The 17,860-nt window shown below is 32.2% G+C and overlaps 1 protein-coding gene across 1 annotated transcript; it reads left to right on the top strand.

The window, feature by feature from the left end:
• The first annotated feature begins 2,845 nt into the window (after positions 1–2,845).
• LOC139503154 (fibropellin-3-like) lies at positions 2,846–16,982 on the top strand. Its single transcript, XM_071292888.1, has 6 exons — positions 2,846–3,274; positions 6,037–6,124; positions 12,736–12,843; positions 13,637–13,806; positions 15,212–15,380; positions 16,785–16,982. Exons 1-5 carry the CDS (start codon positions 2,972–2,974, stop codon positions 15,371–15,373), a joined length of 831 nt encoding a protein of 276 aa, XP_071148989.1. The 5' UTR covers positions 2,846–2,971; the 3' UTR covers positions 15,374–15,380; positions 16,785–16,982.
• The last annotated feature ends 878 nt before the right edge of the window (positions 16,983–17,860 follow it).

Genomic DNA, 17,860 nt, shown 5'->3' with positions numbered 1-17,860 from the left:
GAGAGTCAATTTTAGTCCTCTTTTCCTTTTACCTTTGAATAATGGCATTTTCTGAATTTGAGCAAACAATTTTAAATAGTTTGATTTTATTGAATCAGTGATCAGTTTACATCTGTTAAAGTATAAGGACAAATCTGTGATGATTTTTAATCAGCATTGATCACATTTATTGAGTCAACAAAAGTCACAAAGCCAAAGATTAAAAAAAATTTCTGTACTTCCCCTCACGCATTCACGATGTTCTCAATCAGAACCGATCCCCTCACGCATGACTTAATGAAAAAATGTAGTTTTTGGAATAATTAAGACGTCTATCAACACCGGACAGCGTACACGCCGCCAAAAACAACATTCATACCCATTGCCCTAAAAAAAACTAAATTTGAACTTGTAGGTCTGTAAATAGAACCATTTTAAAATTAAAATGTCACTTTTTAGGCGATTTCTCGTGGGGCAACTGATTTTGTAAGAGTTCAACTCTACGTACAACAGTAAATGATACATGTATTTCTTCGTTAAAGTATTCACCACAGCATAGCATTCTCTGATTTTCAATATTTTGATCAGTTGAATAAGAAAATTGAGATTTAGAAATGTACATACCTTTTGAAGCGGTGACAATTACTCCACTCAAGCACAACCGGAAAATCCTCTCACGGTTTTTATTGCAGAACCAAATGTTCTGCGTGTGTAGATTACCAGCCGTGGAAATAGTCAAATGAAAAATAGACCGAATACCGTGCGTAACGTCTAATATATGACTATCACCATTTGAATATTGATGTTGCTTGATTTTAAAGAAAAATATTGAAGTAAAGTTAAAATATTGAATAAATAATTGTAATAAGAATCCATTCTATATTTTAAACATGTTTGTTTTAAATTCTGTATTGACCTTTTGCTTCAGGATATAATATTACTTATCAATCATAAGGAATTAGATTCAACATATATTTATTTCATCCGTTTTATCGATTTTACGGTCTTGTTATACCACACGCAACGAAGTTGCGGAGGGTATACTATTTTTGTCCGTCAGTCCGGTTTCTTAACATCACAACTCTTCTCAAATCACTCAACAGAATTTCATGAAACCTTTTTAGATAATAAGGATATACTATGCAGATGTGCATATCGACAGGAAATTACGATTCAATTTTTTTTTCTAAGAGTACGCCCCTTTGAACTTATTTGTTTTAATGTACTAATGCAACAGTTTGTCTCGCAACTCCTCTGAAACCACACAAAATAATTTCATTAAACTTTTTCAGATAATATAAAGGACATGCTATGTAGATGTGCATACCAACAAGAAATTACGATTCAATTTTTTTCTACGAGTTACGCCCTTTTGAGCTTATTTGCTTTATTGTACTTCTGCAACTCTCTGACACCGCACAACAGACTTTCATGAAACTTTGAAGATAATAAGGACATACTATGTATATGTGCATATTGACAGGAAATCGATGATTTAATTTTTTTATATACAATTTTTGTTTCTTTCACTTATTTTATTCCTCCAATGACAATGTGGGGACGTGGGATATGTGAGCGCGCTCACTAAGGTTCTTTAATTTTAGAATAAAAGACAATTCTCCAGGATTGATATAAAAAGAAAGGAATATTAGACATGAATACAATACGGTCATGTAATTCAGACATCATGACCAATTTTCTCGTTTGTTATTTTGATTAGTTTACACAGTCTTTTAATAAGAGACGTTTTCTTTGCTTTCAAAAGTTTCCCAAGTTTGTTAGAATACGTTTGAGTGCCATTAATGAACAATTGTAATGCTAATCGTTTTTTTTAAACTCTTTTCGGTTACAAGGTGTGCATTTTCTCTCCGATGTATCTACCTCTTATGAATAATAAATTGTGATTTAGTGTAAATAAATTACAAAAAAGTTATAACATCTTTATATAAAAAAAAAGATAAAATGGAAACGGGGAATGTGTCGAAGACACAACAACCTGACCAAAGAGAAAAATAAACAACACAAGGTCAATTGCAAAGGGTCTTCAACACAGCGAGAAAATCCCACATCCAGCTAGCCCTAAACAAGAAAATAATGTGTGCAAGTATTTATGAACATCGTTCAAATGTTGAATCATTCTTGTAGACTTTATAAATTAAGGGGTGTTATCTGTGAATTTCTATAATCAATGATTATTGCAAGGGATCTGTAAGTTTACTGCTGCATTTTACTATTTTGAGTAATTGCCAATTTGTAGAAAGAACATTTTCTAAATCAGGCATTCATTTAATATGCAGTTTACCTTTTTCTCGAATTTATATCTTGGTTATACGTCGTGCAGTAGTGAAATGACAAATTAATTGTACTTTTTAGATTTAGTTTTTGTCTACAAATACTACGTTCTTACAGAATGTCATTCTCGGCCCGGCTAGTAATTTATACCACACATCAACCACTCGAGCATTCGACGACAGCATGTTACCAGAAGACTCGGACAACAAAATATGATACCTAATGCCGAATAAATACTTTTGAATATCTTAGCAATTTCGGTGGGTTATTTTGTCCCTCTAACTCTTTGTTGTCTACATTGACATACTCGTGGCCTAACAATATCGAATTGATACAGAAACTTATCATACCCTTCATTAAGTTTTTTTTCTCAAGCACCAAAAATAAATAACCTAACAAAAAATTTAGTTATTTGACAAATAATATAAATCCATGTTAACAAATGAGTAACCTGATTTTACTGAATTATTTTTTTCTATATCTGCCATTGGCTTTAATGATTATGAAAGTAACTATACACTTGTGTATTAAATTTAAACTATCAGTTGTGCTCGCGATATCACCAATAACAACTAGACTTCGAAATACTCTGTGCAGTGATATTATCATTGTCAACCGTAATCGGTCTACAAACGAGAAAGCAGATAAGATCCCGAGTGAAGAAATAAGTTAAAATAATCACATTTAAATAAGAGCTACAATGTTCATCAAGTTTCTTGAAATTTTAATTTCAATGTTGATAATAAAAACTAGTGAGGGAATTTCACTTAACGTTATCGGTTCTTCGTTCACCAAAAACATCTACAGTAACTCGCATGTTATATTGGCCTATGAAAAAGTTGGTCCGCTGATGTGTATTGGTGACTGCATGTTGGACAAGGGGTGCAACGCAGTAAATTTCAACAGAAGTCATTTTGAATGTGAATTACTAAATGTTTTTCCTGGTGACATTATAATTGACATGGATAATTCAATTTATACAGATATTGGTGGTTGGATGAGGGTAAGTTGTTGTTATTAAAGATTCTTATACTTTTCCATTTTCCATGTTTGCTCAATTCTGATTATCAGACGTAAATACTTAGCTGTTCGAACCATTGATATTCTATGGTAGTGTCGATGCGCTGATAAAATAAAAACAATGATGGTCGAGCGTGCAATCCAAAAAATATCACATTAATCTACAGTTTGTTTCAATAGTTGCTTTGTTGATTTGTTGTTGTTTAACCAAACCTATAACCAAAGTAATCTGATGAGTCTTTAAAGTTTTAGCCTGTTAAACTCAGTACTAACCTCGTTTTGAGACCTTGTCACTAGTAATAATTACTAATAGTTATCCACAACACTATTTTCGCTTCATTGTGTCTTAAGGATGTTTGCTCCTCTTTTTTTTTTAAATTTGCCAGATTTTAAGAATCCTCTGGTTTTATCCATGCATTGACATGAAAAATAATATGCCCACTTAACCCCTACTTTTCTTTCCATAATTTTATAACATAAAGTTTAAGAAGCCATATCTCAAAATCTTATAAAATTCTTATTATTCATTCATAGTTTTTGAAACAAAAAAGGTGCCAATGTTGAATATATGAAAACTCTAGAGAGAATTATTTCCCGCCAAATTTTCATAGGCTTATATCTCGAAAACAAGCAAACGGACCCTCCATTTTTTCTGCTTTTTTAGTTTCGTCTTTATTTATAAACTATCATTTCATAACAGTCTTTTACAAAGCTTTTCATTTTTTAATTGAGTAGCGAACATCCTTAAACATATTAGTGCATCGGACTACTAACACAAAGGTTCCTGGTTCGATTCCCGTTCTGGGAAGAAAATTTCAGGGACTAAATTTTCGGCTCTCCCTTGACACCATTTGTGAGTATGGACTTGAGGAAACGATGATAGTCCGTCGGAAGGGGACGATAAATGTCTGACCCGTGTTAAGAGAGAGCCATATCACTTGCACGTTAAAGACACTCTTGTTGATTTCGAAAAAGAGCAGACTAATGCCGCTACAAGGCAGCACTTGCACCAGCAAAGTGGAAAGGGATTAATATGAGTTGCAAAACTTGTTTCCGAATCCACCGTAAATACTGTTAAACTCCGTATTGCCGTAATATCTCGTTTTGAGACATTGTCACTAGTGATACTTAGTTATCCACAACACTATTTTCGCTTCATTGTGTCTTAGACATCTTAGTGCATCGGATTACTTACACAAAGGTTCCTGGTTCGATTCCAGTTCCGAGATAGCCATATCCCTTGCACGTTAAATACACCCTTGTTGATTTCGAAAAAGAGCAGGCTAATGCCGCTACAAGGCAGCACTCGCACCCGCAAAGTGGAAAGGAATTATCATAAATTGCAAAACTTGTTTCCCAATCCACTATGAATATATATGTTTCAACTTATGATTTGAAAATTCCTTTAGAAAATGGCAATTTCTCATATTTAGTTTGATCCAAATAAACTCATCATAGAGACCAGGGATGCAATGTTGTATTAGCGTCATACTTGCCAATATATGTCTTATTAATCAAGTATTAATCAATGGCTATGCCAATTTTGAAATGTCTTCTGATGTCAGTTATGATAATATAACAAAGGACAATTCTAAGCTAAACAACCTCGCCTCATATTCATATCAGAACAATGTAAGCGGTTGATTATAGTCTATCTTCACGGGTCTTGATTATTTGAAGAAATTGTGTAAGGTTGGACAAATCTATAATTGGTTGGGTTTAATTTATTCGCAACTGTTAGAGACCCGGGACGAGTAACAGCGTGACATTGTTGTCCCATTATGTAAAAACACTTTTGTTGAAGACCGTATTTTGACCTATAAATTGAGTTTTTTGGTTCTAATGTTCGGTTGTTGTCTTTTTTTTTCAATTGTAGTTTTTAATCAAAATATATGCATCCATAAAGGTAATTAAGATGAAGGTAAAAGGATTGAAGAATGTTACACTTTTTCGCCATCTCATGAGTACCAAATAGATACCATTGTTTTTTAACATCCTTATGATTTATGTAACCTTTATGCAGTTTCAAAACCAGTATGATATATTTCCGTTGATACCATGTTGATACACCAAAACAACTTTAAATGCATTTAGACACACAGTCTTCATCAATTGATAGTGGTAAATGCAACAAGTCAAGCTTTTAATGGTTCCGAATGCGAGTTAAGTTGAAGAATTCAACCCAAATATATAGAAATGTTGACCCACACTTTGAATTTCAACAAACTTTAAGGGGTAGTGGTTCACAAGGTAGTACCTTATAGAAAGGCATTCATAATAGAAGTACCAGTATGTAGTTTCCTCGATTAATTTTTAAACGAAATTTTGATGTTTTCTGTGTTATTTAACAATTTATTTTTGAAAATATTCATGAAAAAGGTTAACAATTATATGGTATTTTTATAAATCTACTGTTTGCAAAAGTATGAATTATTCGAAATACTAAGGATTTTCTAACCTTAGCCGTATTTGGAACAACTTTTTGGAATTTTTAGTAATCAATGCTGTTCAACTTTGTACCTGTTTGACTTCCTAATTATTTAAATCTGAGCGTCACTGATGAGTCTTATGTAGACGATACGCACGTCTGGCGTATTAAAAAGACTGGTACCTTTAACAACTATTTACACTAATCTATACCTTGATTTTTAAGTATTTATCAAATACTAATGCCTTGAATATTTTCATACAAAAAGCAATTTCGGACAGATTTCTAAATGTATACACTATTTTTCATATTTAAAGGATAAAGACGGATGCACTATAAACCCATGTGAAGTGGGCCAAAAATGTATATCAGCCATGTACAATCAGACAATATGCCTAACATTTGGTAAGTTACACTTATTCGATAAGAGAGGGACCCCAAAGTTCTTTTATATGCCGGTCTAATTAGAAGAAGTGTAGAAAAACTTCTTCTTATTTATCAATCAATTTGTGTCCAATCTGTTAATAATCATGATAGAATGAATTTTGAAAAATTGTCGGAGCCATGTTGAAAATAGCAAGTATAGAACAGTTGTGTTCTAGTCGCTGTTTTGGGTGATAAGGTCGCTCCTTTGGGTGATATGGTCGAACGTTATCGTTTGTTTTTCACCAAATGAAAAGAATTGCACCTTTTCGTTGATCCCATTTGGTGCCAACTTTTGTTTAATTTTCATATCCAAAATATTTCCTTAGTGATTCGCTCCACCATATACCATATACCCATCAGTGTTGTGGTCAATGATAATTATAGTCAGTCGATTAAGATCAGCTTTAGTATGACCAGGGGATCTCAAATGTCGTTTGAGATCAAAGATTTGCTTTTCTGACTCACCAACATTGTTTTTTTAATTACACTGTAGAAGATACAGATCACATGCAGTCCTTCAAACAACATTGCAAAATGTGGTGTTTTCCGAACCACTGGAGTCACTTTTTTAAAAGTCTTGGTATTCAGTTTTTGCTTGCAGAACACACACCGTTTGTTCCCACTTCCCTTACAAGAGCCAACAAACGAAGAACCTTATTTAGAACACAACTCAGCTCTTACCAGCAAGTCGTCAAGGCTTTTGGGCGTATGGAAAGACAGTACGGGTGGCGCAAAATGGCAAGCATAATACATAAGGTACCACCACAAAATAACAAGCAAAATACATAGGGGTGACACCGCAAAATAGAATGCATAATAAATAAGGTACCACCACAACATAACATAATAAACAAGTTACCACCGCAAAGTAGCAAGCATAATATATGAAGTATTACAACAAAATAATAAGAAAACTACAGAAGGGTTTCACTGCAGAATAGCAAGCATAATTTATAAGGTACCACCACAACAATGTAAGTATAAAACATAAGGTACCACCGCAAAATGGCAAGCATATTATATAAGGTTCCAGCACATAATTACAGGCATAATACATAAGGTACCACCACACAAAAAATAGAATGCATAACGAATAAGGTAACACGGCAAGCTAACAACCATAATACATAAAGTTCCACCGCTAAATAGCAAGCACAATACATAAGTTAGTATGGCGACGGATAATCATTTTATGGTACATAAAAACATTTTTGTCAGGAAATTATTCTTATCAAGATTAATATGAAACTGTAAATTTGCATGGGGTCGTCTGTAGTTTTTGATTACAGGCAAAGATCAGTGGGGTCATCTCACGATCAGGGTCAAGATTAATTACTACTATGATTGTTTAATGATGTTTAATTGACCAATGAGGATTAGGCGCATGTTATCTCTTCACATGTGTTTAGATTAGCCAGCATTCTCGCACTTGCACTGAATGCTAGCGGACGCCATTTTAGTTTTCTCAAGAAAAGTGAAGATTTTTAATTTTAACAACGATGTTGTATGCTGAAATGACCCAGAAAGCAGTTTTTGTCAGACGATTATATATGTTGGAATGTACAGACGCAATTAATATAAGAGATAACTAAAAAGGTAAAAGCCATCTGAAATAAATTTATAGGCACAATTTAATATATTTTTGTTTGATTTATAACGTAATCATTTTATAGCTTTGTGCATTATAATTTATGGTTCCTTGAGTATTTATAAAGTTTTCATTCAATTGTGCATGACTTATGATCTTGTTACAGTGGCGGATGCAGGAATTTTCGAAAGGGGGGGTGCTAGCCCAGGGCAAAGGGGGGGGGGGGGGGGTGCAGGGGGGTGCAAAATATATGTCCCGATTCAAATGCATTGATCGGCCAAAATAAAGGGGGGGTGCGGACCCCCGGAACCCCCCCTCTGGATCCGCCACTGTGTTATACATATTGTGAAAGTGACAAAGGCCGATAACATTTTAGTTTCGACGATTCCAAAACTCAGGGTGAATTTGCAAGTTTATATTATGTGGAGGTACATATGGCGTCCGAGTCAAAATACACTGACATACTTTAATTCATAGCGATATCGATATTTATTAAAATTATTGGTATCTAGTAAGCGAGAATGCATCAGATGTGTGTAGCTGTTGGCAGTGCAGATCGTCTGTTTTTTCAGTTTACAGTCTGTGGTTGAATTTGTATCTTTAATACGTTTGATTTTATATGATTATATGTGTATCATTTACACTAATGGTTTTATATGTATCATTATATACATATGGTTATTTGTACCATTATACAAATGGTTTTCTGTGGTTATTGATGTATCATTATGTACATATGGTTTTATATGCTTATATATGTAGCATTATACATATGGTTTTATATGGTTTTATATGTATCAGTATACATATTGGTTTTATATGGTTATATATGTATCAGTATACATATTGGTTTTATATGGTTATATATGTATCAGTATACATATTGGTTTTATATGGTTATATATGTATCAGTATACATATTGGTTTTATATGGTTATATATGTATCACATCTCTATACATATGGTTTACATTTTATATATGTATCATTATATACATAATTATGGGTTTATATGGTTATATATGTGTCATTATACATATTGGTTTCATATGGTTATATTATGTATCATTATACATTTGGTTTTATATGGTTATATATGTATCATTAAACATATGTTTTTATATAGTTATATATGTATGATTATATACATATGGTTTTATATGGTTATATATGTATCACATCTCTATACATATAGTGCTATATGGTTACATTATGTATCATCATACATATGGTTTTATATGGTTATATGATGTATCATTATACATATGGTTTTATATGGTTATATATGTATCACATCTCTATACATATAGGTTATATTTTATATATATATCATTATATACATATGGTTTTCTGTGGTTATATTTGTATCATTTTACATATGGTTTTTGCTCTCATTGTTGATGGTCGTACGTTGGTGTAGAGTTCCTCTAATTCTATTCATTTGGACACTGTTGGGTAATTGTCGTCTGAATTTACGATCATACCACATCTTCTTTTTTATGAATAATTACACTGATTTATTTTATAGTAATGTACATGTTATCATAACTATACATACAGTTTTATTGTTTATTGTGTAAGTTAATCATGAGGTCTATGATATCAGTTATTTTCAAGTATGGTTATTTTATATCTGTCATTGATGCTGTTTATTGGGCCACTATTTCGTTTCCTTTATAGATGTTATATCAGAGAGCTGGGGTTAGAGGCATTACTGCTATTACAGATGTGACAGCTTGTATGATTCAATGAAAAGAACGAAAACAGACCCGAAATAATAATGGTCTACGAAGATCAACAGCTCATACGATACTTTTGTAAGATGTACCAATTCACTTTCCTCATTCATAACACAGCCAACAGCTAAAGAAATGGCAGCGACGGTGATTGCTCAGTTGAATGGAAAAGTGTTGGTTTTTATTTTATGACCGATAGCGTGTTGAAATCATTGGCAGATTACAGATTGTACATCATGTGTAGCTTCAACATTAGTTTAACACAGCCTGGATTTTCAAAATATAGAGACAGAAATGTTGCCTTCAACATTAGCAAATGCTGTACACTGTTCCCTTTAACCGTCTGTGACATCATACCGATATGTTTCAGCACATTTTATGCTCACAGCAACCCCAATGTAAGAAGATTGAACTTTAGGTATTGACAATTCTTCATTAGGCCAGACAGTTACATACTTCTCAACAAAGATTTTGCCCTTGGGTTTGAATTTGAATTTAAAACAAGAAAAGACATTTGTGCTGATAACTTTATAGAAATCCTTTCTCCAAATTTCAGTGAAGATAAAGATGATGGCCATTTATTGGAATCAAAGGCGGTTTAACACACGTAAATTATGTCGAACCATCAGTGTACTGCAACTTGTGACATTTACGTCTTTATATTATGTAAATATCAGGAATATCTTTTCACATTTTAAATAAGTATAAATTATTAGCCTATTAATTGGCAAAACAATTTGTTTTCAATATTTCAAAATTATATGATGGAACATTTCTTGAGGTACTCAGAGTGATGAAGTTTGATTGGGTAGTTGTAAAGGATGCATGCTCCTGTTTTTATATTATCAATAACAAATATACCAACAACAACAACTGATCAATTTTAAGTCACACGTAAAAGTAAGAAGTCGCCTACAATTCAGAATAAAAATAAATCGAACAATTTCATCCTTCCTGGGCTATAACCGTTGTCAAAATAGAAATAATTCACGGATTTAAGATTAAAAATATTTCATAACTAAGTCTTTAGCATTCCCTCCAAAATAAATGTGCAAGGAAAATCCTGTGCTGGTCACTCATAAGTCGAACTTATGCAAAAATGATAAAGGCAGAGTACGAGGCCATATTACTTGATTTATTTGCTTTCACTTGGGTCTGGTTGCTAAAAGAAAAAGGAAAGCGGATTTTTTTTTTGCTTAATCGTGTTAATTCACAACCAATCTTTTATTTAAGAGAAAGTATCGATGTTACTTTTGGAAAACCACCTGAATAAACGTCAGTTTCATATAAAATTGTTGAAACTATCATTGAGCTGGTCCAAGAAACATGGTTTTAACTGTGGAAGTAGAACGCAGAATTAATATTTTATAAGTTAGCCCCCTTTTTCAGTTCTCATGTGGTCCATCATTGGGCGTTTTCCATTAAGTCATTGTTGAAGTCCCTTTTATTTTTAAAGTCGTAAGCCAAGAAGGTTACAAGGATCATAGTTTAAAACAGGTGCTGCATTATTAAACAGCTAAAAGAGTGGTATCATTAAATAAACGCACGATTAAATTATATTAAATTGTACACTTGTATATCATGTATTAGGCAGAGGTCAACATGTCTTGCTTTGCCAAAAAGTAATTTTCTTAGTAGAGGTCAACAGGGCTTGCTCTACATTCTAGTATTTGAGTAAGATTTTAAGAATACCAGCAAATCACTCTTTTTTATGTAACGATGGATAGAGGTCAACAAGGCTTGCTCTATCACTTTATTAAATTGTTTTGAATAGTTAAGTACAAATTATTGTTTTGTTCTTTAAATCTGTTTTGCTTATCTTACATCTGCATATATAAACATGTATGCATATGAATTTTGTCTTCAATTAATGTTTTTGTTTTACATTCTGCATTCCGTACACATATACATGACATCAAGGTATTTGTTTTATTTTTTATCAATTTTTTTTTATCTAAATATATTTAATAACCTTTTATAGGTTGAATACAATAAGAAGTTGTAATTTTCATTAATTATGCTATGGAAATGTAGGGAGGGATCAAAAGGGTTTGCCTTACATTGGCATGTGTACTTGTAAAACATAAAAGGTAGAGGTCAACATGTCTTGCTCTGCTTTTTTATAATCTTATAACCTTAATATTCAGACATGGAGCAATGCTTTATTTTATACACATATTTTTCTTTCTCTTTTCATTTTAATGTGGTCCTTAATTTGAATGAAATGATTGCAATTGGATGTAAAGAAAGCAAATATTTATATCAATCAATTAAACTCTTCTAAAATTTATCTCCAAGGTTTCTCGGGTGGCGGCTCTTCAACTCTGTGATTTGGGGAGTGTGGCGGAATTTATTCCCCACCTTTGCAAATTATTGTCATTTATTAAGGTTGGGTTTATTACATAATTGTTCATAACATTCAGTTGTATTATGTTTTTATGTTTTCTGAATAAATGACCTTTATCGCAAACCTTGTGTTAGATATTTTTTTTGCAAATGAACTCGAATCCTTGGAGTATTTTCTTCTCACGTCATCAGTTTAAAAGAAAAATTTGGCTGACAAAAAAATCATTTTATGGTATATAAAACATTTTTGTCAGGAAATTATTCTTATCAAGAGTAATATGAAACTGTAAATTTGCATGGGGTCGTCTGTAGTTTTTGATTACAGGCAAAGATCAGTGGGGTCATTTCTCGATCAGGGTCAAGATTAATTACTACTTTGATTGTTTAATGATATTTAATTGACCAATGAGGATTATGCGCATATTATCTCTTTACATGTGTTTAGATTAGCCAGCATTCTCGCAATTGCACTGAATGCTAGCGGACGCCATTTTAGTTTTCTCAAGAAAAGTGAAGATTTTTAATTTACCACCCACCTACTCCCTTGATTCTTTAACAGATTTATATTTATAGGTATTATTTTTTAAATTAAAAATTTTGAATTTCATATGCTGATGATTTCAATCTTTTATTGTACAATATTTGTTTGTTTATACATTTTGTAATTTAGTTATTGAGGGTGGCGGTATTTATTCCCCACCTTTGCAAATTATTGTCATTTATTCAGTTTGGGTTTATTACATAATTGTTCATAACATTCAGTTGTATTATGTTTTTATGGTTTCTGAATAAATGACCTTTATCGCAAACCTTGTGTTAGATATTTTGCAAATGAACTCGAATCCTTGGAGTATTTTCTTCTCACGTCATCAGTTTAAAAGAAAAATTAGGCTGACAAAAATATATGTTTTTACATTATAGATACACCTTGTGACAGTAATCCTTGTCAAAATAAGCGTGTGTGCAGAAATAAGGTTAATGGATACAGATGCATTTGTCCAGAAGGTTACGATGGCGTCAATTGTGAATGTAAGTTTTTTAAGTCAACCAATTGTTGATTTAATAAAAAGAGATAATATTTGGTAGGAGAACTCATATAATGCCTTAAACATATATTTTGATTATCTGTTATGTCATTAGAAAACTAATTATATGGCTAAACATTTTAACAGTTATGTAGTTCTAATTAAAAAGTAAATATGTTTCTGAAATGGCATTTATGGAAAAATATCTAAAAAGGGGACACAAATTATTACTATCACACTGATAATTATAGTTTCGTAAATTGTTCACAAAAATGGGAAAATAATAAAGATAGGCATATATATGTATCTTTATCACATATTAATGATACAGTAAAGTGCAGGTCTTTTTTAATGTCGGAACATTGTAATATCACTTCTTTGTTCTTCCGAATATGGAATTAAAAACTTTGCTGTCAAGATAAAAAACAAGAATGTGTCCATAATGAACGGATGCCCGATTCGCACTATCATTTTTATGTTCAACAGACCGTGACATTTGGATAAAGACTCTGACTTTGCATTACAATTAGAAAGATCGTATCGTAGGGAAGATGTGTACTAAGTTTCAAATTGATTGGACTGCAACTTCATCAAAAACTACCTGGACCAAAAACATTAACCTTACACGTGACTGACGGACAAACGAACGAACGGACGGACGGAGGAACGGACGCATAAATCGAAAAATATAATGCCCCTCTTCCACGTAGTAGGGGCATACAATTGATAAATCAAATGGATCAGTGAAAATAAACAAGGTACTTTCAATGTTATGATTTTAAAATATTGTTTTGTAGGGAACTTCGAATATTTGACAGATTCATCAGCAATAATAAGCTCTCCGGGCTACCCTAACTACTATACAAATAACCTAAGGTACAAATATTCCATACGAGTGCAACCTGGACAAAACATTACCCTGACAGTTCATGGAGTCCACACAGAAGAATGTTGTGATCACGTTCGAGTAAGTGAAATGCACTTAATGATGTTCGCTGCTCTGTTCCAAAATAAAAGACTGTTATAAATGATAGTATATTAATAAGAAACCCAAAAAGCAGAAAAAATTAAGGGCTTGTTTTCGAGATATAAGTCATTGAAAATTTGTCTAGAAAAGATTCTCTCTAGATTTTTCGTACTATTATCATTTGCCGTTTTTTTTTGTTTAAATAATCTATGAAATAATAAAAGTATTTTGTAAGATTTCTAATATGGCTTTTTAAACTATATATAATAAAATTATGAAAATAAAAGTAGATATGAGCGGGCCAAATTTTGTAATGGAAATACATGGATAAAACCATAGGATTCCGAAAATCTGGCAAATAGGAACAAACTTCCTAAAATTAATCAGAATGTCAATTTATATGATCAATGATTTACTTATTAATTGATATTTATCACAGTTAAATTATGCATTAGACATAATGTAAAGCAGTATTAAAAATTATCATTATAATGTTGCTTTTTCGTATATGAATAAAAGGAGATGAACTATCACTTTCATTAAGAAGTTTTGTAAATTTTTTATTATGCTATAATGGAAAGTTGATATGCACAACTATTTTATTCAAACTTCAAAACATAGGGCTATGTGACGTATTTTCAATATATATACTCTGAACCTCTAAGAGTTTGAACTCATACTAAAATTCAATACTGCCCCTCACTCCACTGTCGGTCTTCAGAATTCAATATTCGCCGCAATCATGTGTATTTATACTGGTAACGTAAATGCTTCTTTGAGATGAAACTAAGGATTGTATAAGGTTTTCAATAATTTTCAAAGGAACCGGGATTATAATTTAGTACGCAAGACGCGCGTTTCGTCTACATAAGACTCATCAGTGACGCTAATATCAAAATATTTATAAAGCCAAACAAGTACAAAATTGAAGAGCATTGCGGATCCAAAATTCCAAAAAAGTTGTGCCAAATACGGCTAAGGTTATCTATGCCTGGGATAAAAAAATCCTAAGTTTTTTTCGAAAAATTCATTTTTGTAAATAGGAATTTTATAAATGACCACATTTCAAAACTGTTTGTAATAAAATTATGAAAAAAATAAGCCATGGATAAAACCACAGGATTCCAAAATGAAAACATAAAGGAGCAAACATCATTAACTGTGGATAAAGTGAAAAAAATCATGTAAAAATGTCTATCAAGGGCAACAACAATAGAAAAAAACCTGATTCCACTTAGTTTTGTTATAACATTCCGGGTTTTTTCAACACCTTAAAGTATTGTCATAGATTTTGAAGTAGATAGCTAACATTAATTTGTGTGTTTAAACATCACCTTTGTTTAGGTTCGGAGGTCTTTGAAAGCCAATATTTCATTTTATTTTTGTATTTTGGTTTATAACTCAGGTTTATGATGGATCAACTATGTCATCTTCGCTCTTACGGCATCTTTCTGGGTCCATTAGTAGTAGTATTACAGTGCAGTCAACCAGCAATAACATGCTCGTGGTGTTTAAATCTGACCATAGTAATACTGATATTGGATTCAAGGCTACATATTTCTCTTAGTCATGAGGTAAGGCTTTGTCGTTACAATTTTAGTTTTAATTAGAAATTTTTAATTGATGTTTATATTAATTTTTCATGTTCTGTCCGACTCGGCTTCTGTCAAAATCATTATTTATTTAGGTGGACGATACACATTTAATTACTAGATTTAAAATTATGATGTCTGTGGTAGAGACGGCAATGTTTTCTTAACCGTCTCATGAACTTGGTGCACGTGTTAATTTTTCAATCTTTGTCAGGTTTATTCAGTCAGTTGCATTAATTAGTTAGTAGCAGTATAGCAGTGCAAAAATTCAAATCAATATAGTGACAAGGATTATAGCGGACATTCTTTTCGATCAGGTGCGGCCACAAGTGCTAGTTTTCAAGGTATTGAGGACAGCATGATACAAACACTGGGACGTTGGAAATCAGATTGTTTTAAACGCTACATTAGAACTTCTAATTGGATATTAAATCCGCGCTGGAAAAAATTAAATAACAAAGATACAATGGAGAAAAACGTTTTTTACAATCGGTTATAACTTTGTAACTTGTCCTCAATCCTAGCCTGGTGTCTTTTCTTCTTACGTTGATCTCAATATTGCGGTTAAGGAATTTTATATTGACATTAGATTTTTCTCCAGATCAACTTCAATTTTAACAAGACACAAGGCTTCATCAGGCACAACATCTTCAATTTTTGGAGTTACTCGATATGCAACTCGGGCAGGCAACATAACATTACATATTTCGTTTTGGGCTATGCTATTTTATTTTTGCCAAATATTATATCGTTTCCCCAATTTTTTTTTTGAGTAGTTAGGGTGCCTACGTACCTTAACGAGGAATAGTGTCATCTTGATTGCTCAACAGCTCTATTTAACGTCGGTCTATGTCCACAAAGATTTACTCTTATGCGGTACCACGTGTAAAATCAAGTAAGGCTATACCGCTCGGGAACGGCCTGCTAAAGTACTCTGAGACAATTAGACTGGTAGTCGTACACACATGTGTATGCAAATACCCCTATGGTGACGCATTTCTTTTAAAGATATGTGGCTAGCTCAGGCACAGTATTTTTGCGGCAATTTATCCTTAATTATCTGATAACACACTATCATTTTATGTACATACTGTGTGTTTTATGTCAACTGCAGGTAGCATGTAATTTGTTTTATTCTTGATTTACAATATGACAGAACTGAGTGAATTACATGATACTAGAGAAAAAAACATCCTCAGGCATTCAGACTGTGTGCCTCGCACACTGCTCGGATAGTTAAGTATAATGTTGGCGTCAGTTAGTTTACATGCATCGCTTTTTATTAACTGACGCCAAGGAAGTTTTCTGTAACATAACGTGTTGCCCTTAAGCCCAAATGTTTGTATAATAAAAATAATAATTTTATCATGTTTTATATTTTTTCAGTACTTCAACAATATCATAAAAAAAATGATATAACGTAAAGATAAAAAAAATGTATACTCAGCTAGGAAAGGGAGATAAACAGAAAATATACCCAGCTAGAAAGGAATGAATTTGATACTAGAGATTAGTTGACATGGACCAGAAAAACATATTTGTAGACAGTGCCATTTATAAGAAATAAAACTTTTTTTTTATTAATTTCTGTATATTACTCTTCGAAACTTTACCAAAAAAGGTTTCCCTCTTATTCTGTGTCTATATGAAACAGTTAGACAATTTAGCTTTTATTCTGCATGTGCTATCTATGCATTAATATATATATGTGATGTCTATATGTTTGTGTTGTATGTGTATCTGATGTTGTTACATGTATGTTTTGTTTATTAATATCAGTAGGTTAAAGAGCTCTTAAGAGCTCATGTTCTTTGTTATTATGTGGATATGCAACCCGACTTAAAAAAAGATTACTTTACTTTGCTTTACTTTTATATCAGACTGGGTATCTTGAAATACTTCCTGCTGGCCGTTTACAGGCTTTATATCAACAATAACTACTTTTGTAATTATGGTATATTGTCTGTGAATGTTCTTATAAGAGCGGTCATTAAAAGCTATCAATTATCTGCGGTCAAGGTTTATTTAAATCTTTTGTATATCTCTTATCATTGTTCACGCCTGTAATTCTCTTATCAAGTGGTCTATTTAGGTCAACGCATTGCGTTTTTATTAGTTAAATGGCTTTGGTCTGCTGTGTCGGTATTAACTTTGGATCATACGCTTAATGTGTATTTTATTATGTTTGAAACATGTTATATAAGCATTTCAAAGATAATCACATGGAAGAACCAGATAGTAATAATAAAACATTAACTGATTGTAAAGAACAGTCTGATATAAACATGTATGACTTTACTGAAACCAGTTAAGACATGTATGATATTAGTATAAGTAAAACGATTTGAAATTTTAAAGGTGAACGAAAAAATTTACTCTCAAATCAAATTAACTTGTTTTTATTGCATATATTTGACAGATTCGATTGCCATATATGAAAATCTTTGTCATGTATTCCTTTT

Source organism: Mytilus edulis, chromosome 14, assembly GCF_963676685.1.
Source record: "Mytilus edulis chromosome 14, xbMytEdul2.2, whole genome shotgun sequence".
Taxonomy (NCBI): Eukaryota; Metazoa; Mollusca; class Bivalvia; order Mytilida; family Mytilidae; genus Mytilus; species Mytilus edulis.
The sequence above is the reverse complement of the archived record's forward strand: the minus strand, read 5'-3'. Positions and strand labels throughout refer to the sequence as shown.